Genomic DNA, 25,971 nt, shown 5'->3' with positions numbered 1-25,971 from the left:
CTCTCTTGGAAATCTAGCCATATCATACCTCTCCATCCATGTGCTTATAAACCCCTCAGAGATTTCACTTTACGAAAGCTGTGTTATCTCTTCTAAAATAAGTTGTCCAGGTGCCTGCTAATTCAGCTCTTCATAATGATTTATACTAATTTGTCTAGATGTTAGGTTTACAGGCCTGTAGATCTTAAGATGTTCCATAAAAGAATTTTTGATCCTTACTGTTCTGCTTGCCACTTTGCAAGTGTGCATTAAGGAGATTTACAAACTGTTACTAATATTTTACTCATTGTTTTGTAGATTTAGTTTTGTAGTTTTTATATAGTCCCTTCAGCTTCTTTGAGACTTCCACAGAAAGTGGGGAGTCTCCAGTTCCTTTCACTGTGGAAAGTGTTAAATTAGCTTGTCTGCAGAGATCTTGTCTTCTCCAGGTACTCTGTTACACCTTCATTACCAGTTGGCTCTACGGGCTCCTTGGCAGGCTTTCTTGGTCCTCACGTCTTCGAAGGAATATTTATTATTAGTTTGCTAGTTTTGGGGGGTTATGTTTAATATGCCAGAATTTGTGATCCTTCCTTACATTTTTTCTGATATCCCCTTTCATATTCTGTTGTTTATACTCATGCTGTATTTCTGTTGCTGCTACCTAAGCCTGAATAAATGGTAAGCGCTGGTCTTGTGCTTACTGTACATGGTATTTTAAAGTAGTTTCCACGGTGCCTGTAGGGATTTAATTGTTGTCTTTTTGATGTGTTTGTTTAAAAATGTCCTTGCTTTTGTGTATACTACTGCATGTATCATTCTCCAAAGGCAACATGTTCATAACTATCCATTCCTATTGCATCCGTCAGAACTTGTGTGCAAACCAAGTACTTAAAGGTATGTTAGATTTATACTTTAAAAACCAATGTAAGTGCACAAACAGCACACAAATTCTGTATGCATAGTATGGTAGAAGGTTTTAAAAGCAATCCTGTGGTGTTTCAGAAATGTGGCTACAGATTTTACCAGGCAGTCTGCTGGGTTTTTGTGGTGGCATTGACAGACTACTCAGGTTGAGTCCAGAGGGCATTATTAGAAGCACTACATGGAGTACTCTGCCTGCAGAAGAGAAACTCATTACTGATCCTTTCCTCAAGATAGGTTAATCTCTTGCTCTTCTGGATGTCCATTGAAGTGAACAAAGGAGATTCTTGCTTTACTTCAATATAAATTGGTCAGTTACAAAGATTTTGATCCTTAAAAGTAGGGTTTATTATTTTAGTGTGTATTTTTGAATAGGCTGGTTCTAATTAACCTAGCTGTAAATATCTGATTTTCTGTTTTTGAAATGTCATCTGCACTGAAGAACTGGAAACTGTAATTCATTTTGAGAAATGTTGAGAAAAAATTCACTTGGAAAGATTAGTTACTGCTCATACAGGAACAGGTTCAGATGCTGGAAATCATCCTTTTACACATATCCAAGAAACTAATCAGTTTAGTTCCTTGCATATCAGCATAGTTAAATCAATTTATACCAGGTGAGTATATCAGTCCTGTAATGTAGAAAGTAATTTCATCTCTGACAAATAATTACAAATTAAATATTTAACTTTTATTTATTTTTCTGAAGCATTCTTAATGGGCTCAGTAAGTACAGGTTGTTACAAGTGATACTCATGCATCTTTGATTTACTTACTTGAAGTAGTTAGAAATCTTTTTCAGGGCAAACTCATTTGGCTGTCTTGAGGTATGATTGGTATTTATTTATTTTTTTTAATTTCAGGTAAATATGCTGAAGATATATTTGGTGAACTTTTCAATGAAGCACACAGTTTCTCATTTAGAGTCAACTCCTTACAAGAACGTGTAGATCGCTTATCTGTCAGCGTTACACAGCTTGATCCAAAGGAAGAGGAATGTAAGCTAACTCCTGCATTGAATTTTTCTTATTTTGTCACTCAGACACCACTGATACCTGAAATGGAAATAATAATAGTTTCAGTTATATTTATAAGAACACAGAGCAAAGCATCAGGAGAGAGAGGTCTGTTTGTATTTCTACTACAGGTTTCTTTTATAGCCTTGAGCAGCTTTCTGAGCTGAACATTTTTATGGTTAGTGAACGGTACTATTACCAATGAATTTAATATTAATAATACATTATTTGAATGCTTGGAAATAAGTCTTTACTCTTTTTTAACCTTCCTACTAATTCCCATGGCATGTAACCATTTGCTAAGTTCGGTTTTTGCATTTAATTTGTTACCATCTTTCTTACTGCAACTTACGAAGTGATAGTAGTATAGCTCCATTTATTGATGCTCTATGTCCCCTTGGAGTCTTCCTAAATTACTTTAAGTACTATAAATATTGGTTAGCACTGAGAAAACAAGTACTGCTAAAAGTCAGTCAAGTATGTCTCATGCCTATAAGACAAAACTTGTGTGGGATTTCAATGATGCACAGGCTTTGTGATAACTGCAGGAACATTGACCACCTAATATGTAAATGCCATGAAGCTTTTTTGCTTTCCTGGATATCTGTTGGTTACACACGGAACTATGAAAGGTCTTGTAACCTAAAACAGTTTTAGGGTATTCTAGACTATATGGCTAAAACATGGAAAGTAGAACAACATCCAATCAATGAAAAATAACTTCAGATTGCTTGTAGGATCCAATTTTAAAGTACAGAAAGCTGTTTCAGTTCTAAATGTCTAGGTGTAATAGTTGTGTCTCATTCAGGAAAAATGAAGTGTCAAACCAGGAACGTGGTCTTCAGGCTGTCTTTCTGGATGTTGAAGTATCACTAATAACAAATTTAGCTAAGGAAGTTTTGATTCTGTATTTTGCATGACATTAATTTCAGAACAGATTTCAAAAGACAGCTGTTCACAGCTAGTAGCAGATTTTCCATGAAATAGTGACTTGCCCAGGGGAATTCTTACATTAATGGGATTTTCCAAGTCTCTTGACAAGTGAGCATAAATCATGTACACGCACCTCTTTTGCAAATTGTTGTGGTTTAACCCGGTGGGCAGTTATACACCACAGAGCTGCTTGCTCACTCCATCCTATGCCCCATGGGATGGGGGAGGGAACTGGGAAAAAAAGATTAAAATCTATGGGTTGAGATAAAGGCAGTTTAATAGGACAGAAAATGAAAGGAAAAAAATAATAATAATTATAAAATAATTAGAATGTAGAAACAAGTGATGCACAGTGCAATTGCTCATCCCCTGATGACCGATGCCCAGCGAGTCCCAGAGCAGGGGCCCCTGCCCAGCTTTCCCCTGAGTTTGTATACTGAGCATGCTGCTATATGGTATGGAATATCCCTTTGGTAAGTTGGGGTCAGCTGTCCTGTCTGGGTCTCCTCCCAGCTTCTTGTGAACCCCCAGCCTGCTCGGTGGTGGGGTGGGGTGACAAGCTGAAAAATCCTTGACTTAGTGTAAACACTGCTCAGCAACAGCTAAAACATCCCTGTGTTATCAACATTATTCTCAGACTAAATCCAAAACACAGCACCATACCAGCTACTAGGAAGAAAAGCAACTCTATCCCAGCTGAAACCAGGACACCAATAAAACACCATGTTTACTATGATTGGATAATCACAAAAATCTTTTCTATGTACAGTAACAAGTTGTTAACAATTGTCATCTTGTAAGAGCTGTAATACTCCAATGTGTTAATGTCATTTCTGTGTTTACCCATGACAGTCTTGGTTTTTTAGTTTAAATCGAAGTGGGATATATGTTGATGTGGCATATCTAGTATGGCAGTCATTCACATTTCAGGAAAATGGAGAGACCATTTTAAGTCATCGAGTTAAAGCATCTAAGGATGCTACAGGATAGCAAGGTGAAAAATTGTACTTCCCTGTGTAAATGGCCTTTGACAAGTTTGGCTGTAGGTGTCAGTGCTAAATATCCATAACTGTATGATGTTAGAGAATTGCTAGAAATATTTTTAAATAGTATGTAATCCCAAATGCACCAGATCAATAACTTTTCACAGTACTGTGTATACTAAACTCTATAGCTAAAGAAAGGGACTTTTTTTTAGTATACCATGTATAGTTTACACAGTACTATAAAGTGTGTGTATGCTAAACTGTACAGCTAAAGAAAGGGACCTCAGTGAAAGACAACAGGGTCTACTTGATCAAGTCAAGTGGTTAAGTGTGACTTGAATCCAATACTCTGTCATGCGTAGAATAGCAGTGACTGCTAGTACTTCAGAAGAACACATGCAGTCCTCAGTCAGTACCTATTAAATTACTATCTTTATTAACCTAAGAGTATTCAGTCCTTGACCCAGTGTTCCTTATTCACAAATGTCTGCCCAGAATGAGTCACCAGATGAAGACAAAGGAGATGAAAGGAAATTTGGTATTATATTTCCTTAAAAATGAGGGATGAGGAAACTGTTCTCCTATTTTGGGCTTGAAATTTAGAAATTAATCACAAATAGTTTTGTTTTAGATGTGATCTGGGCTAAAATAGCTGGAGGATGTTAACATATGAAGGTGTGAGGAAGACATTTGGATTTACCTTTCTTAACCCTCCAAGCAAGAATGAAACAAATTTCAGTACTTCTGCTTAGCTAACAGCATGTGTGAAATGGGCTATACTTGTAAAATGAGTTTCATTTGCTAGTTCTTTGCCAGCAGGCAGTAATAGAAGATTTAATGTGTTCCTCTGGGCCCATGCTATTACACAAGAGGAAGAAATTAAGATTCATTTAAAGTTAAGTGGCATGAACAAAACCAGCCCAAATCAGATTCATTGAACAAGTTGCAGATACTTAACAAGATGTTACTGGTAGAATCAGAATAATAAAAAGCTCTGAATTTTTTTAATGGTCTGTGTGTTTTCTCATTTTGAATTATTACATTATCTCTGAAATAATAAAACCAAGGTTAGGATTGTATCCTGAAGGAACTAACTCGTGGTGCACAATCTTTCTGTCATAGAAGAATTGCTGTGAAGTTGGTTTGAATTATTTGAATTATTACACTGTTCTAAAATTCTTGATTTCTTGTAATTATTCATTTTGAATTGTAATAATTTTTTTACATATATTTTTTTCTCCTCAGAAGAAATTCTAAACTTGCATGTAGACCAAAGGAAATCCTCTGCTTTCCTTCAATAAACTGACCTTTATTTCAATTGTATAGGAAACCAGTCTGTATGTATTCAAGAGTTATCATATCTGGGGTGTTCTTAGGACTAGGAAAACATTTTCTTGCTATGGAGGTGAAGTAAGGTTGATGGTTTCAGTGTCCCTAAAATGTAAGATATCCTCCTTATACGTCAGAAAATAAACCCTAAGAGTATAGTTTCTTTGGAACTATTTTTAATTTCAGTATTTACTTTATAAATACTGTTACTCTTCCCATATATATACAAATTTTATAAGTATAATAATAGATTTTTGTAAATTTACCACATTTTTGTGAATTTATTTGTGCCATTAAGCTTGAAGTACTACTACAAGTAAATAATCTCCTTTCTGTAGAAATTTTACAGTTTTTAAAAGAATGTCCATTTTAGCCTTTATGTTGTTCTTTTTTGAAATGCTGATACACAGAACAGCTCTGATGTGCAGTGTAATGAAGTATTAGAAAACAGTTGTGTATCACTAAGAAATAAATGGTATCAAGACAGAAGGAGAAATCGTAAACTGAGAGTTATGTGCTTATTTTGGTATTATTTTAGTGGTTCGTTAATACGAACTGCGTAATTCTATTTAAATCTCAGACTGGAGAGGATTTTCATCTCAGCAGCAGGATATCAAGTTCTTGATTTCTAAAGCATATCAGTTGTAACTGTGACAAGCAGCTTAAAAAACTTACTGGCAGAAGTGCTATGGGTGAGCAGCCTTGCATGCTTCAGGAATCAAACAATGTTGTGAATTGTATTTCATTGGGCTTCTGGCTTTGAATATATGTGCTTTTATGTTTTTCCTAAGCATTCTAAAAATACTGCTTTGTCATTAAAAAGATAGTATTTCAGAAGTTTTGCTGGATTAATGCTAAAGAGAAATTTTACATTTCACTATAGGCAAAAAAGGTGGCATCAGGTGGGGAGAAACCTAAAAAGCTTGACAGCTAATTGTGCTCTGTATGCTGCTGAAAATAGGAGACTCAGTCAACTTTCTAATTAGGATATTCAAGCTACTGTGAGACTTAGAAGGAATGGGTAGTAAATCTCATTTTAAAGGGCAGCTCACTTACTGCCTCTAGCCTCTGAAGAGGAATTTGGTGATTTGAGTATAAATGCAATCTGAGTTAAGAACAGGGAGCACATGAAAATTAGGCCGTTACCTCCACATGTAATAAGTTAATGTGGAGAATAACACTACTGTCAATTCATTCATAAGAATTTTTATCCCCGAAGTTAAATAAAGAAAAAGATGGTTCAGTCGTATAGAAGGTCACTTTTCCTGGCACATCTCCACCTAATGAAAGTTGGATTTGAGTGTGCCTCCCTCTCAAAGATCTATGCAGATGGGCTGAGCTCCAACTGCTCTCCATGCCTTTTCTCCCATTTTCTTAGCACTCAATTCGATTTATGGGTTATTTATTAAGTAAATCAGTTTTACATTAGTGTGTCCAAGGCTTAATAGTTCAGTGGTAAAGCCATGATAGCATAATTTGTACTTTGTGTGGAAGAAGAGAGATCTGGACAAAATGTCATTTGTTAAATAATGTGGCAGTTCTGTTGAGACTCCCCACACTGCTTGGTGCAGCTGCGTGATTTACATCTTCCCTAACAGGCTGCTCTGGGCTCCCTGGTTCTACATGCTGCATTTAAAGCAGCTTCTGAGTCCTCTTAAAATGATTGCTCTAACATTTACATCTTCTCTTTGTTTCCCTGTAATTAAGCTGCACACATTCTCTATCCAAAGAGTGCTTTAGCTGTTTTGGATTTTTATAAATAGATATTTCAGAAAAATTTAATTTCTTGTTTTAGGGACAACCCTGAAGGAGAGTAGTTCCGGTTCTGCAGAGTAAGACTCTTTGCTTAGCAACTATTAAACCTGCAGCAACCAGGCAGAAGAATTCTGATGGCAGGGAAACCTAATACATGTGCGATTGTAGGCTTTGTTGAAGTGGATGATCATTAAAAAAATATATAAAGTAGAGACTTCAAAATTACAGCATCTGTAGGAACTGAAATCTTTATCTGAAGAGAATTTTCAAACTCCCCAATTAATTGCCTTTAATTGGAATCTTATGACAAAGTTGCCAATTTGATATTGTCATTCTTCCTTCCCTGAACTTTTTAAATCATTGGGCAAAGCTTTGAACAGAGAAAGGGAATTGTGGGCAACTGAATCCATTGAGTTTTATATAATTTCCTATAGTCGTTCAATTCTGCAAGGAGTCATAGCTGTGGCATTCAAGACATCATGGTCTTAAAACTTGACAGGATGAAATTCTCACAGCAAAGTGATGAGACCACTTGATTTTAAAAGGAATATATATTATTTCTTTATTTACCATCTTTAGGAGAACAGTAATTTTTGGCCTAGAACCTTGTCACAAATCGTACATTGGAGTGAGTTTAAAAGAATTAAAAAAAACTAGTAACAGGGTTTTTTCATCTGGTGAGGCAAAATAAAATGTAATGTTTGATATCTTTGAAATGTAAAAGTAGCTACTTTCTCTCAGTATGCTGATGTGCTCCATTCCTGATTTTTACTACAAAATGGGGGTTGCAGTTTAGTGAGAGGCTTAACAGGAGGTAAAATGTTATTGTATATATATGTATTACAGATGTACTCATTAATTTAATTTGTAGTTCAGGCAAAAGAAACCCAGTTATTGTATCTTAGCACGCAATTTAGTTTTTTTTTCCCAGTTCATTGCTGATTACAAATAAAAGTGCACTGGCAGCTTTTTTCAAAACCAAATGTACATAAGGTTGATAGTTCAGCTTTCTGACAGAGATGATTTTAAATTAGGTAATAATATTGTTGTGTACAGAATGTTGGACTGGCTGATATAATAGGTCTTTTCATACAATCCAGACAACAGATACAGTAAAGATAAAATGGCATTTATTCGGTTTGTTGAATTAATATTTGTCTTAAATTGTGAACATCTCAACATTTAAGGAAATTTTACAACTCCATTTTTTGTTCATTGCAGTAAACACAAGTGGTGTAGCAGATGGACTTTCAGGAAAATGTATCTGTATGAAATTTAGAATCTTGGGCTATACAAAGGTTCCAGTGCTAGTTAGGAATTAGGCAACCTGAAGCTTAAATTAGTCAGCATCAAGTCAAATGCCTACAGCATTTCCAACTCCTCCTTCAGTGTCTTGTCTTTTCTCACACCTGAATTCCTACATCCAATTTGTCCTCTTGCTGTGCCAGTTTGTCATTCAGCCAAAGCTAAGTGGCTGGATGACCAGCCAGGTTTTCACATATTCTGCCCCCTGAGATGGCAAGCCACAGAGGGCTTCTGTTTCTTAGCCAGCTGGCAAGTTAAACAAATGGCTTTGTAAGCCAAACCGTGTACAGCCCAGGATTACACTGTGCTTGCAGCATGGGATTTACCTGATCCCTGTGTGTAGATGAGTTATATCAGTATCATGATTCTCAGTATTTTGTGTGCTGTGTCCTCTCATTTCCTTAGCAATGTTGTCGTAATGTAGTCAGTTGTTTTGAATAGTGGCATTCACTGAAAAGTGAATGCTGGTCTTTGGATATAAGTGCAGCAAATGCTGTTAGCTGTTTGAAATTCTACAGCCTATGTTTTCTGTGAAGATCTTTTCTATGTATCTTAGTTTTAGAAAGAAAGTAATCTACACTTACTGTTGGGAGTTGATTGATTATCCTCAGGTATGTTACTCTTTTGTACATGCTGTCAAAAAGAGGAGATTTAAACAAGAAAATGGATATTATGAATTAGACCGGCTCTATTTGAGTCATGGAATGGTTTGGGTTGGAAGGCACCTTCAAGATCATCTAGTTCCAACACCCTGCCACAGGCAGGGACACCTTCCACTAGACCAAGTTGCTCAAAGCCCCGTCCAACCTGCTCTTGAACACTGCCAGGGATGGGGCAGCCACAGCTTCTCTGGGCAACCTGTGCCAGCACTTCACCACCCTGAAGAGATTAAGGAGTGCTAATAAAGAGCTAATAGAACAATGTATGTCTCAATAATATGGTGTCGCATACTCTGTGAGCATTTTAATATTAAAACAAAGACTGTATTTATTAGAATAAATTTAATTTGCTTAATTTCCTTAAGAATGTACACAGATTCAAAGAGAAGTATGCTAACTTTCATTTTTGTTGGCACAGTCTCTATTAAGTGACAGTCGCTTTAAAGACTTGCAGGATTACCAAGCAACTCTGAACAAGTACATCTGGTAAGATTTGTAAAACCAACAATCCAAAGGTACAACAGCTGAGGTATAAAAGACTCTTAACACTAGGGTTTTAGATGAGGTAAAACTCGCTTTTTCTAATTATGAATAACCTGTACTTCATGACAGGTACAAAATATATAGGGTTATTTATGAGTGCAAAAATACCTGCAGAAATTGAGACTCCTGGCTGACATTCATACATTATAATACTTCTTTCACACACTTAAAGAGACTTCTGATAAGGTAAACGTATTGAAAAGAATGAAAAACACTGTAATGAAATAAAACCTTAGGGGAAAAAGGAGGAAACTTCTCCATGAACGCACAACCTTGCCAACAGTAATAAACTTCAAAAGCTGAACTGAAAATCGTATAAGTCCCATCTTTAGCCTCACAAATGATGCTGCCAGTATGCTTAGGTAAGAAGATAGAGCATTCCAGGAATTGAAAGCCCTCTGGAAAAAATCCTCCCTTCTGCCACATTGTGATCATACAATAGAAATCCAGCTCTGTGTGTACTATATGTGTGTGTATATAAATGTGTGTACATGTCTATGTTATGGGAACCAGAGTAAAATGCAGCTTTCAGCTTAAACAGATGCACTCTCTGGAAAAATTGGTGACAAAGGCCCCAGTGATATGGGAGGGGGGATGTTGTCCTCTCATCTTGAAAAAAGTGGCCCTCCTGCCAGCCTGTTTGTCTAAAATAAACATATAAAAATATTCCAAACTACTGCGCCTAAAATCTCAAAGTGTCTCACCTGAATTGAACAGAGAATACTCATCTCGATTAAACAATCTGATTAAACCCAACGTTTGACTAGTTTCGTGTATTGGAACATAGTATCACCTCCCATTAAAACTCACTGATAGCAGTAGCATAAGCGTAACTGACCTGCTGGTTGGACATCTCAGTGGGCCATCAGTGGAACTGCTGCCTATGTGTAAGGAATGCAAAGTTTGGCTTGCTGATAGTGTAAACGTAAAATCTATACCTCAAGATAGAGAGTGACTTTTTAGTACCAAAAGAATTGTGGAAAAGAGTTGGTAAATGTTATTAGGTACTTCTAAACTACAGAATAGTATTTTAGAGCTACAGCAAGCAATTTGTTGAACTGCTTTGGGGAGACAGAGCTCTGATACCTACCCATGTAAGCAAAAATTTCCCATGAAGCTAAATGGAGGATAATGTTCTAGACCATTAAAAGCATGTTTTGACATAATCTGACAGTATCTTGCCCTGGCAGTGGTGCTAGATGAATTTTTATCTGCTGTAAAAGTTGTAAGATATTAGTAGTAATGCTTGATATTTATATTCTAATCAGCATTAAGCAGTTCCAGATTAATCCAAATAATAAATCATTCATGATGTTTTTTTTAAATGGCAATGTCCCCTTTCAGTGTCACTGCAGGACATTACAATGAGGAAGGCTTTCCGGAGTTCCACAATTCAAGATCAACAGCTGTTTGACCGCAAAACTCTGCCTATTCCTTTGCAAGAAACTTACGACATTTGTGAACAGCCTCCTCCACTTAACATTCTCACCCCTTACAGGTTAGTAAACTAAAATTAATCAAAACTAATTTCTAGCTTATTTTATGTAATAGAGCTGCTATATCCAGGCACATTGCTCATGTTAATTAGCACTTGAGTATTTAAGGAGCCAGACTAGAAAACTGTAAAGGTGCTGGAGGAATACAGGCAGCAGAAGACATTATAAGCATTAAAACTTCACTCAAATTTCACCCCAGCATAATAATGGTAAGAAAAAGACAGTTTTATTACCTGTATTTATTAAGCTGTGTAATACTTGTGGATGCAAAGTGAAGAAAATAAGCAGTTAAGCATATAAAAAGAAAGATCTTTAATGGAAATGTTGTTTGCTGTCCCAAAGTCAGCTTGACTTATTAGTTGGAACACGAGCAGCCATGCAAATTTGCTCATCGTTTTAAGAGCAAGATTTGAGTCATTGGAATGGGAGTTCTGTGATTTATGATACTCTCCTTTTATCTGCAGCTTACATTAGTTACTTTTCTAAAATGAGGACCTTGAATAGAAGGAAAGATAGTAAAGAATAATGGCACAGGAGGTCAATGTTCATCTTTTTACTGTTCTTCAGTAAAATATTTCAGGGTCTGAGACACTAGGCCTTTGCCTTAATGTTTGGATTCATGTGTTGTCAAATAAATAATATGCTTTGTTTACAACATTGTATTTCAGGGATGATGGAAAAGAGGGTTTGAAATTTTATACAAATCCTTCATACTTCTTTGATCTGTGGAAGGAAAAAATGTTGCAGGACACTGAGGACAAAAGAAAAGAAAAGAGGAAGCAGAAGGTATGTATGTTAGTTTTCTGTAGCTTCTAGTGTTTCTTCCTTGAAAGGGTTTGTTTACACATATAACACTTTTTTGGTTATGCAATTAATGACAATCCAAACTTTACAGAGTGATCTTCATTCTAAGAAAACTACTTGTATTCATGCAATTCTGTCAACTTTAAGAAATAAGTATTTAATAATTAGTAAAATAATATAGAAGGGCCTAGAGCTTTCATGCTGTCCTAATGTAACTAACAGCAGGCTTGCCAAAACTTGTAAGTTTTCTAGCAAAGACTCAAAAAAGAGAAAAAAAAGGAGGAATACAGCAAGAATAAAGAATTACAATGGCACCTTGTTTTTCTAATGCAAAATTCTGAAAATCTTGCAGGTGAAAAAGCTTGAACAATGTTCTAATAGATATGTTTACTCTAAAAAGAAGTAAATAGGAATAGAGCACTATGTTTATATTCTTTGAAAATCATCAAACACTTTTGCAAAGGTGATCTACTTGTTTTGCCATTATTCTGTACATTTCACATATAGAGACAATAAATGTGTAAGATTTATTCTTTCAGACTTAGAGTAAAAACCTACTTACACAGTTATTTTTCTCTGTATTATTCAGCTAATTATTCACTAGACTGAAGTTTTTTACAAGTAATTTTGCTTTACATATATTTAGACTGAAAGTAAATATTTCTTGCACTTGAATTGGGATTGTTTTTCATTATTTTGTGGCAGATATGTAAGTGCAGCTGATTAAAAAGCACTGTCTTAGCTGTCAGTTTTGTTTGCACAACTCTCCTACAGCAGAAAAATCTGGATCGCCCTCATGAACCAGAAAAAGTGCCACGGGCACCTCATGACAGACGGAGAGAGTGGCAGAAGTTAGCCCAAGGCCCGGAGCTTGCAGAAGATGATGCTAACCTCTTGCATAAGCACATTGAAGTTGCTAACGGCCCAGCTTCACATTTTGAATCAAGGTTCCTTTCTATTTTTTCTATCCTTTACTAAGTACAGGTATTTGTACGACATAGCGAACAAGCTTGAGAAATGGTAAATGATGAGATGTCACTGCTATTCTTGAAATGCGCTGGAAATTGTTGATTTAGCTCAATCAAACCTCAGTTTTAAAATACTTAGTGTGTGTGTAAAGAAGTAGTTACTACCTTGTTATTTTTAATAGTAGTGTGTATTCTTGGAATTCATTGTATCCTTGAGGATGTGTTGTCTGCATTTTGAAGAAGGTGTAGTGTCACTGTTGCAAGTTTGCACACAGGTGTGTCACTACATTCCAGTCTTGACCTACAAAATGCCTTTTATTCCAGTCTCTTGATTTTAGTTCAGCAAACACTGCCAAGACTATATGGTGGGTGTGATGTGAACAAATGTCTACTTGGAACTCAAATGAGAACGCTGAGCTTCTCTTTACTCTTGAGCAAATCCAAGATTTGATTGACATTTCTGCTTATAGTCTATTACAAAATCCAACCTGTTGGATTCTTATTTCACAGCACGTATTTGCTGGTGGCTAAAAGTAGCATTTCACATGGTAAACACCTGCTGTGTTTACGCTTCTGGTGTTTGTGCAAAACCAAGTCCATTTTACCAGCCAAGAAATGTCTGAGAGGAAAGAGGACTGACAAGTAATACAGGAGTCTTGGGGGTATGTTTTGGGGGGTTAGTTGGTTGTTGGGGTTTTTTGGATTTGTTTGGGGTTTTTTTTTTGTTTTGTTTTGTTTTTTATTGTTCTTAAAAAGTATTCATTGTCCTCCAAAAAGAAGTTGTTTTTTTTCCCTTATCCTTCACTGGCCAAAAACACACCCAAAGGGAGTATTTCGTTTAGCTTTGTGAGGTCTTCAAACAAACTTAATAGTGACAGTGAATAATTATGACAACTCTAGGAGATAGTGTTTGCTGTCTGCAAAATGGGAAAACCTGCTTGTAGAAAACTTAGCTCAATTCAGAAAGTGAAATGGTCCCAATGCGTTTCACTTAATAGGGTACAACTCAAGTTATGGTGACAAGCATTTTTTCTGGAAACAACTTCATAGTATCTTATCTTTGTAAACTGCTATGTCAAGCTGTCGGCAGAAACATATGTTTTCCCTCTGTCCTTCTGTTGCGTTGTACATCAGATTCCGCATATATATACTTGTTGCAGGATTCCTTTTATGCCCAGGACCGAGGGCAAAAACTTGGTTATCTCAGTACCACTAATGCAATTATGCTGTAGTATCCTACATGTGCAGAGTGTGTTGTTCAGATACAAAACAGCACCATGCTTTTGAATAACATAGTAAAAACTTCATCCCTGAAGAATTTAATAGACTTAGACACTACAGTGGTGGCAGTATATGGAAATGTAGAATATTACTTTACTTTTTGCAGTGTTCTGCAAACACTTTTCCTCTGAATTTAATAGAGAAATCTTTTGAAATCTTTGAGTACTTGATTAGAATTTCCTAACTAATCAGGACTTGATGTGTTTCTAAAGTTGTCATTAACAAGAAAGTTGAATCATCTTTATTTGCTACTACTATTCAATAATAGATATTTAAATTATCTTCCTTATATCCATTGCATAGCTATAAAGTATTAGGTCTAAAGCACTGAGTTCTGTATATCCTCTGACAGAAGTTCAGATAAATTATTCAGTTTTTAATTTTACCATTCTAACATCGATGGATGTTTCATGAATGTTACAAAAGAGTGCAGTTGCGTATATATAGGGATTGAGGAGCAGAAACAATTACTGAGTGTAATGTCTGTTTTATAATAGACAGTGGTGTATGTATACTTCTGATTGTATTGCTCTGTTTACTTAACTCAAAATAATGTGACTAATAAACACTAAGATCACACACATAGTGCAGAAGTTGTCTGATACACCTGTCAAAATCATTAAAGCCTTGAGCTGCTATAAGCAATAGCATGGAAAGTGGGCTAAATTATTAAAAAAACATGAAGTACAATATGCAGCATTGATGCAGAGAAGACACTTGAATTTCAGAAATCAAACTAAAGTATAGAACAGTAGCTGAGGGCACTAATACTTTTACTAAAGGTTACATTGGATCATTTTTCACTCTTTCCCTGCAGATCTCAAGCATATGTGGACCACATGGATGGATCATATTCGCTTTCTGCGTTACCCTACAGCCAGATGTCTGAACTTCTGAACAGAGCCGAGGAGCGAGTGTTGGTCAGACCACATGAACCACCACCGCCACCTCCAATGCATGGAGCAGGAGATGTGAAACCTGTGCCTCCTTGCGTTAGGTACATGCAGAATTATTGGGGAGTTTTAGTTTTCCATAACCCCACTAGTAGTCATTAGTATTATTTCCATGCAGCTCAGGCAGGACACACATCCTAGGAACTATGTCAGTCCACAGCCCTGACATATCTGCAGCTGCACGTCCATGCAGGAGTTGGAGAGAAAGGTCAGCATCCTAAACTCCCTAGGGTGCCATTGTAGAGACCTTGCCATTAATATTGAGACTGTGCCACCTTCTGAGCTAGATGGCAAGACAAATAACCGCATGGAAAATGTTTCTGTGAAAGATGTTAGAATCTCCGGATTTGGCTTTGGAATTTTTGAATTGAAAATCTGAAATTTATACAACAGATTTGTGTTTCAGCCTACATGAAAGGAAGCATACATCGCAGTAAGACAGTCAGCTGTCAAAACCTATATTCTTTATATTTGCTAAATTGCAAATGTCCTTTTTTTTTTTATTTCCCCTAAATGTTTTCATTTTTTATTTCTCTGTGCCTTTGCAGGACTGGATACATAGTTAAATATTTTCTAGACTGAGGCTCTGGTTGCCACTCACCTGTTGTTTTATACCCAAAATTTTACTTTATGGTCAGGTACACAGAGCTCAGAGTAGAGGACAGTTAATTCAGACATGACTGTTGCCATTCACGAGATGTGTTGGAAAGAATGTCTTTTTACTGTTCAGAAGATTATACACAGAAATGCATAACTCTTTAGATCAATTTTCCACAGCAGCTGAAAGAAATCCTGTAGTGATCTTTCAAGAAAATAATTTTACTGTTCCCTTTTGTTTTCTTCAATTCACCTATTCACTGCACTATGAGTAGCATATAAATTTACTTCTCTGTACATAGAATTGGTGACCTTTGATATTAGCCTCACTCATTTTGTCATCAAACCTTAAAATACGTATTTTGAATGTAACTCATCCTCATCGCTTGTACTGTTCTCTTGTTAAAGTTCTGTGAATCAAAGCAATTAATCAACCGGCAGTGCCCTTACTTCAGAAAAATAATTTGGATTTATTTAGGGATGGGAGGGGAGAATTACACTAGTGTAGGAAACCTTTAGTAAAGATTCAGGTTTGCGTAAGAGTATAAACACAGTTAATAGCTGAATTTGAGCAAAGGCCTGTTGGAAGATTGATGTATATTCCACACTGAGTATTAGATTTCCTTGTATATGCTATAAATACCTTGAAATCATCATAGTATGTAATGCTCTTTAATGCCTAGCATTCAATATTCTTAAATTGCAGAAGTGAATCTACTACTATTTTTTCCACTCTCCGTATCTAATAACTGTCCTGTTATTGGATGTTTCAGTTCTACGACTGGCTTGGTAGAAAATCGTCCTCAGTCACCAGCAACAGGCAGAACACCAGTGTTTGTGAGCCCCACTCCTCCTCCTCCACCGCCACCACCTCTTCCATCTGCTTTATCAACTTCATCACTAAGAGCTGCAATGACTTCCACTCCTCCGCCCCCAGTCCCACCTCCTCCACCTCCTCCCACAGCTGCTTTGCAGGCTCCAGCTGTGCCACCTCCACCAGCTCCTCTCCAGATAGCTCCTGGAGTCCTACATCCAGCACCACCTCCAATTGCTCCTCCCCTAGCACAACCCTCTCCTCCTGTCACTAGAGCTGCCCAGGTGTGTGAAGCTGTACCAGTTCACCCAGGTCCTCCACAAGCTGAAGTACAGGGACTTCCTCCACCACCTCCACCTCCTCCCTTGCCGCCTCCTGGCATTCGACCCTCTTCTCCTGTCACAGTTGCAGCCCTTTCTCACCCTCCTCCTGTTCTGCACCCTCCTCCTACAACCATTGTCCCTGGCCCTCATGCCCCCTTAATGCCCCCATCTCCACCATCCCAAGTGATTCCTCCTCCTGAACCCAAACGCCATCCTTCAACTCTTCCTGTAATCAGTGATGCTAGAAGCGTTCTGCTGGAAGCAATACGGAAAGGTGAGGTTTGGCTATTAAGGGGCAAAGGGAATAGTCTCAGCAACTTGCTAAGTACACATTAGCTTTGAGAGATGGAATATTTCACATGTGTAAGAAGCTAGAGGAATGCATCTTAAGTGTGTTTCTGCTTCCTGTTCTCTACAGCGTGTGCATTGCCAAGTAGACAGATTTTTTCAGTTTGGAATTGTGCTAATCAGATGTTTAGTTTGGATGCAAAACTGGTTCTCTGTGGAAGTTAGATTTTTTTTAAAAACAGTACATGTGTTTATAGATAATCTGTGTAGATTATCTCTTCATTTCTGTTTACCTAAAAATGTAGCTATCACTGATAACCTACAGATTGTGTAAAAGACAAAAACATTGTTTCTCACAAACTGTTAGGTGAAAGAACAGGCCCACTGGCATTGGAATTTTGATCACATATTGGTGTATTACAGGCACATATAAATGACATTCAGAAATCATTGTTTAAGACTTAAAGCTGTTAAGTATCTATTCTTGACATGTCTCAACGTGGTAGCGAAGCAGTCTTCACATTGCAAGGTGCCCCTCTGACAGAGTTCAAGGGAATGGCAGAGGTGCAAGGCAGTGTTTTCCTGATGAAAAAAATGAAAATGTGGATATGGTTTTTTTTTTAATGGAAAATCCAAGGCAGGATATAACAGTAGAAGGATTGATGAGCTGGACTGCCACTGCAGTTCTGACATTCCTCTCTTTCAAAACTTGACAGAGAACTTGAGGTGAATAGTGTCCTCAGCCTTCATTTTTGTTTGCAAAGCGTTGTGTGAATCATGAGCTAAATACTTTGTATAATGCTAAAGGAGGAGTAACATGTTTGTGATTTGTTGTTCTTCAGGTATTCAGCTACGCAAAGTTGAAGAGCAACGTGAACAAGAAGCTAAACATGAGCGCATTGAGAATGATGTTGCTACTATACTTTCTCGACGCATTGCTGTGGAATACAGCGATTCAGAGGATGATTCAGAATTTGATGAAGTGGATTGGTTAGAGTAAAATTACTACATTGCTGTACGCTGCAAAATCGAATGCTAATGTCCATTGTGGTGCTTGTTCTTTGAAAGTTTGATGGTCATTTCTAGTGGGTTTTGTATTCTTTTCTTTACATAATTAATCCATGTTTTTCTACTTTTCCGTTTACAAAAAGCTCCTAGTGCATCTTTGAGACTAAATGTTTTACAGTGGCTTTTCTTACACATCTTTTTTGAAAGAACATACTCTGTTCCAATAGACCACTAAGTATTAAGCATGGGCAGCTGTTGGTAGAGTAGCAGTTTCAATTTTTTGGCATATCTTAACTGTGCACTTTGTGAATTTTAAGTTAATGAAGGCAACTGAGATTGACATTCCGAGGGCAGCTGTATGTACTAATGAGCCTTATTCCACTTCTGATAGAGTTTTAAAACATTAAACCTAGCTATCAAGGTATTACTGCCTCGATTACATCTGTACACTAAAAGTACATATAGTTAGCAGCACTGAACACACTGAAAGGAAAATGGATCTTTGGGGGGTTTTGTTATTGTTTTATCGTTGTTTTTAAATAATTATGGCCTTATTTGAATGTTTAGAGATTCCCCTTCCCTCTTTCCTTCCCAGGTACATATTGTGTGGTACTATTTTTGCCTGCATAATAAAAGTTTAATTTTTGTTTTCCTTGTGAAATCTTTTGACTTAAACATGCTGTGTAACTTATGTAACTGTTAAAATAACAGTTTGGTTTAATAAATGGTTCATTTTAAATGTTCCTGGTTGTTGCATTTTCAATGAAGCCTGCTTTTCACTGGTATACCTGAAGGATCCCTGGACTGCAAAGGTTTAATCTGCATTCTACAAAGTTACAATAAATATTCTCTGCTTACCTAAGGATCTATATTAAATAAAAAAAAATCTATCATCAAATTATACCTGTATGCATATCTACCAAAAAAACCCTGAAATCTTACTGTCATCTGTCAGGCAACACGCTGTCATCTGTCAGTCAACACAAAAAAAACCAACCAAACAAAAATTTTGAGTTTGTGGCCTATGTAATTTAGGAATTTTTTTTTATTATTATTTTTTTCTAATAAGAAACTTTACCATCAGTGTCTCTTGAGAAGAGACAGGGAGATGCAGCAGTCAAAATCATAGTTAATGAAAGACGACGACATGGGTAATCCTGCAAAGTCATTTTTTAAGTGCTGCGTATCAGTGTACTGCATGTTGTGCAGGGCTTTGTGTTTCCCTTCTTTGGAATAACTCCTTCAAGTCTGAGCCCACAATCAAAAGCCTATTGAGAAGGGAAGTGTGAGAGAGAGTGCAAGAGCACTCTTACCGTGTGAACTCGTGCCTGGAAGATGGAATTGTGTAATAGAGGAAAACAAGTGTTGAAAATCAGATTTCTGAATGTGGAACAATAAATGTTCTACTGGCTACAGAATAGTTTACAAGGGCATGTGGTTATTAACCTACTGTTGGGACTGGGCAGAACTTCAGAGGTACAGACTGGAATAGGAATACCATACAGCAACCCTTCCAACTTTACTGTCACCATCTCAGCCTCCACTATAATCTTGTACATGGCTTACTATATTCAGGGCTTTTTCCTCTGCAACAATAATCCCTTTGTTGTGTTTGTGGGAGAAAAGCCATTGTCACAATTTGTGAATCTGCATTTCATAACTATGGAAACAGTTCTCTATACATGTTATTCTCTTCCATAGTTGTCTTCACAATAACGCCATCTAGTTCATTCTGCCATTCTCAGTTAACTTTCCAAGTGTATGTCCTTCTTAGTATCTCCTCATGATGTTAAAGAAAACGTGTCAGAAATACCACTACAGGAATATTTTATGGTGTTCAATCTAGGTGTTTCCTTGGATCTAAGCAATCCAAAATTGCTAAATCTTGCCAAGTAACTGAATGAGGGAGATCTCATTTATGCAGCTGAGATCGTCAAGTCAAAGTGCAGTGCACACACCTGCAGACACCCTTTAAGCAGGGAGCCAGGTCTACACATTAAGCAGTCGAAAGAACAGCTTGTGCTGGAATTCCGTGCGTAGGTAGTTCTGCCATTCACAAAACCACTTTTCCATTGATATTTATACCTGTTCCTTGCTGAAGTCTTAAAAACCCCTGATTTTCCTGGTGGATACTCCAGACAGCAGCCTGCATTGTCACTCAAGCGGAACAGCAGCATGTCAGTGCCCAGGCTGTAACTGTTCAAGGTAGAAGCCTGCACTGCAAGTATGCTCTGAGTGCATCCAGGTGCTGTGGACTGGGTATCCCTTGTCTAAAGCACAGAAACAAGTTAATGGAATGGAAAGGAAAGGAAAGGAAAGGAAAGGAAAGGAAAGGAAAGGAAAGGAAAGGAAAGGAAAGGAAAGGAAAGGAAAGGAAAGGAAAGGAAAGGAAAGGAAAGGAAAGGAAAGGAAAGGAAAGGAAAGGAAAGGAAAGGAAAGGAAAGGCAAAAAGGCCCTTATGTGACTGCAGCTATCACATACTGGACTTGAAAGGTATTAAAAAAATCCTTATTGACAAATGGTTGCTCTTGACCTACTTTGCTGTCCTGGTGATTAATAATATCCCTTCCAAACCAGTACCCAGGGCAGACAAAGCACTCATTTAATACGACACAGTCACAAGAAGTAACAAACCTTGTCGGAGAGAAGTCAAGAGTTAAATTCAGTTGACATTCCAAAGGCGGGATTCCTGGCCTTCTGCCACTGCTCCAGCTTTCTACCATAGCAACTAGTCTCCAGATAGCAGTAGCATGATTCACTAGTAGCGAGAGATGACTGTTGAATTTGAATATTTGCATTTATAGATCTACCCCCAGTGAAGCATTTGCAGTATCTCGTTGGTTTGTGTCTCTTGTACTGGGATCTCCAGCAGCCCTCCTCATTTGGTGGAACATTGTGCAGAGGGCTGCCGGTCTATTCGTGCCTGTGATTAGATGTGTAATAGATTATTGATTGCTTTGTCTTGGAAGGTACTTAATCAAGTCTTTGGTATTGAACTGTTTACAGAGGCTGTTGTTTACTTCTGTACCTTTACAGCAGCTGCTTAAAATCAAAGGCTCAAAGTCTGACACAAAAATAATGCCCCAGTAATGTTCAGTATAAGTGAAGAGAAAACTTTGTCCAACTTCATGCTTCCCTTCATGTCCCATAATCAGAGACAATTTATCTACCTATTTTATCTATCAAAATCGAAAGTGTAGAAAGAAGAAACAAGAGGCACTTGTTGGCAGAACCAGACGACTAGGGACATGCAAAATGGTAAAGCAGTAACAATGATGCAGTCATCATAGACCAAAAATCAGTAGGTAAGTGGAAGAGAACAAGTACCAAAGATACAAAAATTACAAAGGTACGTAATTCTGGTTCTTTTTTCAGTAGTGTGTCATGAACAGCAACCATTAAATACTAGATAACATTAAGGGATTATGTTAATTAACCCCATTAAATTGAGATTTAAAAAGCATGAGGCATTTTAAAAAGACCTTTAGATGGTAAGATCATCCTTCCCTGTGTGGGGCACAGGGGTGCCCTCTTCCGCATTCAGGTGGACACTGACACACCATCACCTGTCTGATGAACGCACAAACTAATGCAGAAGGTGCCGTGGGACCTGAGAGTGCAAACCGGTACTGACAGTCCCAGATCTCTGACTGGCATTCTCACAATGCTGGGATCATCTCGGCTTGGATGCAGCTGCCGCCCCTGAAGTGCATCCCCACTTGCTTTACCTGGTGGCTGTGAGCCCTCAGCCTGCTCTGAGGATGTGAACAGAAGCACAGGCTCTGTGGTGGGCTACCAGAACTGTCTCCCCAGCCCATGGATCACCACGGGCAGGGTGTGTCAGCATCAGCATTGGAGCATGGTGCAGAAACCCCTGCCCAGTAGCAAGGCACAGCTCTCAGCAGAGCTGCTAGCTCGCAGCAGCATACCCATAGCAGCGCAGTCAGCAGCCAGGGCTCCAGAACCCAGCATTTGCACAGACCAGAGCACTTCCGAGGAGACACCAAGGCAAAGCCTCAGTGCAGCCGCTGCAGCCCAGTTCTGCATCAGCAAAGATCTGATGGAAACTCGACTCGAGCTCCATCAAGTGTCTGCTCTGTCTCCTCAGTTACAGGCTAGAAAAGACTGGTTCTCTTTTGCAGGTGGCAATGTTAAACACCAGAGGACTCACAGCCAGAGGCCAGGGGCAGCAATAGTGGTCTCCCTTTTTAGGGGCACTCAGCTGCTTTTCCCCTCTCCTTTCCACTCCTTGCTACTTTTCCCACTTGACCAGTTCTCAGGGGTTATAGCCTGCCCCTGTGGGAGACTTTTCACACACCCTTTGTGGCTGCAGCCAGTACAGACCTTACTGATTCCAAAACTGCTTCTGGGGTACATCACCAGCCCTTGGTAGACTTTAGTGTCCCCATGTCTGCCCCTTGAGCTGCTTGGGACAGTGCTCCCTCACCCGATCCAGCCATAAAGAGCTGGGATAACCTGCTCCCATGAGCAATTTGGCTGTCAGCTCTGAGGGCTTAATGAATATCTGGCAGCACCCCACCAGGCAGCTGCAGAGGAGCAGGCAGGGGATGGGAACCTCATCCCCACCCTAACTGCTGCTAGAAGAGGACACATGGACAAGTGCCAGGAAATGGGCATTGGGGTACGGAGCAGAGCCCATGAGGCTGAGCGCCCCATCTTGTTCCCATTGGAGCAACAGACCCGATATTGTGCAGCCCATGCTTTTTCTTTGACCCCTGCCATGCTGCAAGCAGATGTCTTTCCTCCCTGCTAACCCCTTTGCCTGGAGAATGGCTCCTACCACATCAGTCATCGCTCGTGCTCCCAGACCACCAGCAGCCCCTGACAGCAGCATCAGTAACAACCTCTACAAAAAATAGCATCTGTCCCATTTCTTCTAAACCATTCTCAGAGTATTTGCAGTCTTTGGGCAGTTGCTCCAGCAGCACTCCTTTTGGGAACTGGGGGTGGTATGGGGCAGGTATCAAGCATGTCTCACAGGGCTGAATATTCCCCTCCTTATGTTTCTCTGATGGTTCAATGGCTTCACTTTCAGACACAAGATAGCTGAGGACCCCTTACGGACAGATTGTTTCCATTTTCCATTTGCCTTATTTTAATGCCTTTAATGACAGGGTGTTACTACAAAACCACGACAGTTTGACACAGCTTCATGGCAGCATCACTGCAAGAAAAGCTTCAAAAATTATCTCCTTTCAGTGCAATTTTATACTGTGTTTTAGCCTCTTCCAGTCCTCCATGATGCATTTTCTTCACCATCTCAGAACTCCTTGCATTTGCCCCCCCCCAACTTGCTCCCATGGGTCAAGCATCCACAATCAGTGCCATATTATCCCAGCTTGATGTTGCACTTCAGTACCAGCCAGAAATAACTCCAGCAAACTGCCCAAGGCTTCTAACCTCATGAGAAAGCAGCGTGATGGTGTAGCTTTGGCACTGCCCATTCATGCCAAAGCCAAAACCAGTCTGTATTACCAGCATTACCAGCGGGACATGTGGCCAACATGGCCCTGTGCAGGGGTGCTTAGGGCCATCAAGCAGCCAGGTCTGTGGGCTGCCCTCCACCACTGTATCTTCTGGGTTTTGAAAGCATAAAGAAGTTAGCAACAATCCCTAGTGGGACACGTGTTGACCAGCATCGTTTGCCTACCAGCAGGATTCCTGGCAGTAATTCAGCGGTGATTAATTAGAATAAAACATTAGGGTAACTCCTTTGCTTCTGTATATTGTGGTCTCTGCTGTGCCCCAGCGCCTGCTGGGGGAGGTTTGGTACCAATGATTCATCTTGGAATGAGTCAGAGGTAGAAAGCTGCAACTCAGCCCTTGTCTTTCCTCCTCTCCCCCTGCAGGGAGAGCCCAGTTCTGGGAGCACCGGAATATGTGTGAGCTTCCCAGGCAGCTCCTGCAGGTCACTCTCTGTAGATGTCTCTGATGGAGATCTCTAAGGTCACGCGGAAAAGTTACCACCTTAAATCCCAGGGATTTTCAGACCAGGCTTGAAGGCCTCTTTGGTTTTCGAAACCTTGCGCTGACTTGCCACATCTCTGAGGCTTGCAAAATCCCGGGATGTGAGGGTCTCCAAAGGAGCACAGGGTACAGCCAGCCCAGTCCCCACAGCCGCAGCAACGCTGACCTCACAGCCCGCTCACACAACCAGGAGGTGTTTTGGGGAGCGTCAGGGCTGAGGCCCTGCCCCAGCAGTGGCCGCAGTGCCCTCTCTCTGCCCTGAGGCCAGAGCAGGTCCCACGGGGGCAAACCGAAGGGGCTAACCTGTCTGCGGCCACACGTGGCTGCTGGAGCACCCTGCCATCACCCACATCAGTTACCGGTGCTGGCACAGGCAGTGACACCTGTAAGATGATGTTTAACAGGATTCTGCTGGCAAAATATCCTCCTCTCCCAACACACATGGGAGCAATTACTTTTGCAGGGTTTGTTTTCTGGTTTTAACAGTCCTTATACTCCCTATAAACTTCATTAGGTGGATTTATCCGGTCACTAAATTGCTTGATACAATATTATATTCACAGCAGGAAATTATTTGTCGTTCTGGTGAAAACGAGCATTTCCTAGTTCTGTCAGCGCAGAGAATTACGTTATCAGGGAAATAATAACCAACTGAACTGGAGAAGGGTTTGATTCATGGTAATTACTGATCATATGCAGATTAATTCACAGCTTTAATTTTTTGTCTCCCACTGTTTGCTTGCTAAACCTCTAGAAAAAAAAGGGGGGGAGTGAGCATATGAGCATCTTGTTTGTAAGGTAAATCACAGAACCTCATTCATGCTTTTAAACATCAGAAGCTAGTTAGCAAACTACAGGCTGCCTTTGGCAGAAAGCTATCCAAAAAGAGCGGCACATCGCCACAGTTTCTCAGCCAGTCCAGCCTTTCCAAACCAGCTCTTTTCCTCTTATTTCCTACAGCAAACCTTCAGCAGTCTCACAATCCCTAGAGATTAAACCAGCCCTTTGATCATATATATTACTCTTAGCATTGCTGGAGCAAAAATTCAGCCCCTACTCACTCTGTAATGGAGAGGTGGGGAGCAGGGCCCTGCTGCTGGCTGCCTCCCTGCCTCCGTGGGAGCATGGCCATCCCCGCTGTGTCTGGGCAGCGTGCTGACTGCATGTTGCATTTATTCTTAAAATACATATCTAAGCCCTCTTAAGTGAAAAGCGGGTTGCTCAGGAGCTGAAGGCAGGCAGGGGGACAAGCCAACAGACTTTTATCTTCCTGTGCAAGATGCCCACGCTTTGGATTTCTCCCTTTGCAGGTCATAAGTCTTTAGAAGAGTGATACAGGCCACTTTGGGCTGACCAGTAAGAACTACTTATCCCACATTTACAACCTTATTTCTCTGCCTTCTTTCAGTGCAAGAATAATAATTAAAATGTAATCATAATGAAATAAATATAATTAGAAGAGAGCTGCTTTCCTTTTGGCTGTTTGCTCCGGCAAGGCTGCTTCTTCCCTATCTGTCCCCCTTGTTTCACTCACACCCACAACCAGATAACGTTTGATCAACACCGCAAATTAGCAGGATGCAGATGACGTGTGATTTCTGTGCCGCTGGTGCCTGAAGACACCGTGCGCGGTTTTGGTTCAGCACCGAGCTGGCTGTCCCCGGGGCTAATCATAAACCACCTCGGGCCATGCTGAAACCCATCGGGGCGGTGGTGTCCCACCCCGGAGCCTGCGGCTTCCCCTATGTCCCCACCAGGAGCCGGGTACCGCAGCCGCGGAGCCGGCCCCGGCGCCGAACTGGAGATGCGCATCGGGAGGTGGCAGCACTTCCCCGCCTTGCACAGCCCGCGGCCGGGACAGGCACAGCCTCTCGCACGGCTCAAGTACTCTTCAAGAGAAAAAGAAGCAATTTTTATTACTTTTGCTTTCAAGGTCCACGTCTGGCACCTCATGCTACCCATTTACCACTTATCCCTATTTTTAACTCTCCTTTCCCCCTCCCTCCCCCTGTTTTTTAAGAA

General features: G+C 39.6%; 1 protein-coding gene across 1 annotated transcript; it reads left to right on the top strand.

The window, feature by feature from the left end:
* Nucleotides 1-812: 812 nt before the first annotated feature.
* Nucleotides 813-18,704, top strand: WASF1 (WAS protein family, member 1). Its single transcript, XM_010016347.1, has 8 exons — nt 813-876; nt 1,767-1,901; nt 10,774-10,927; nt 11,594-11,711; nt 12,504-12,676; nt 14,796-14,975; nt 16,302-16,939; nt 17,796-18,704. The coding sequence occupies exons 1-8, from the start codon at nt 813-815 to the stop codon at nt 17,951-17,953; spliced, it is 1,620 nt and encodes a 539-aa protein (XP_010014649.1). The 3' UTR covers nt 17,954-18,704.
* The last annotated feature ends 7,267 nt before the right edge of the window (nt 18,705-25,971 follow it).

This window comes from Nestor notabilis, unplaced genomic scaffold (assembly GCF_000696875.1).
Source record: "Nestor notabilis isolate BGI_N333 unplaced genomic scaffold, ASM69687v1 scaffold10066, whole genome shotgun sequence".
NCBI lineage: Eukaryota > Metazoa > Chordata > Aves > Psittaciformes > Psittacidae > Nestor > Nestor notabilis.
The sequence above is the reverse complement of the archived record's forward strand: the minus strand, read 5'-3'. Positions and strand labels throughout refer to the sequence as shown.

Coding starts and splice junctions, on each gene's coding strand:
- WASF1 (XM_010016347.1), top strand. CDS start 813: ATGTTCATAACTATCCATTCCTATTGCATCCGTCAGAACTTGTGTGCA. Junction 1,902..10,773: donor TGATCCAAAGGAAGAGGAAT/GTAAGCTAACTC, acceptor GTCCCCTTTCAG/TGTCACTGCAGGACATTACA. Junction 14,976..16,301: donor CCTGTGCCTCCTTGCGTTAG/GTACATGCAGAA, acceptor TGGATGTTTCAG/TTCTACGACTGGCTTGGTAG.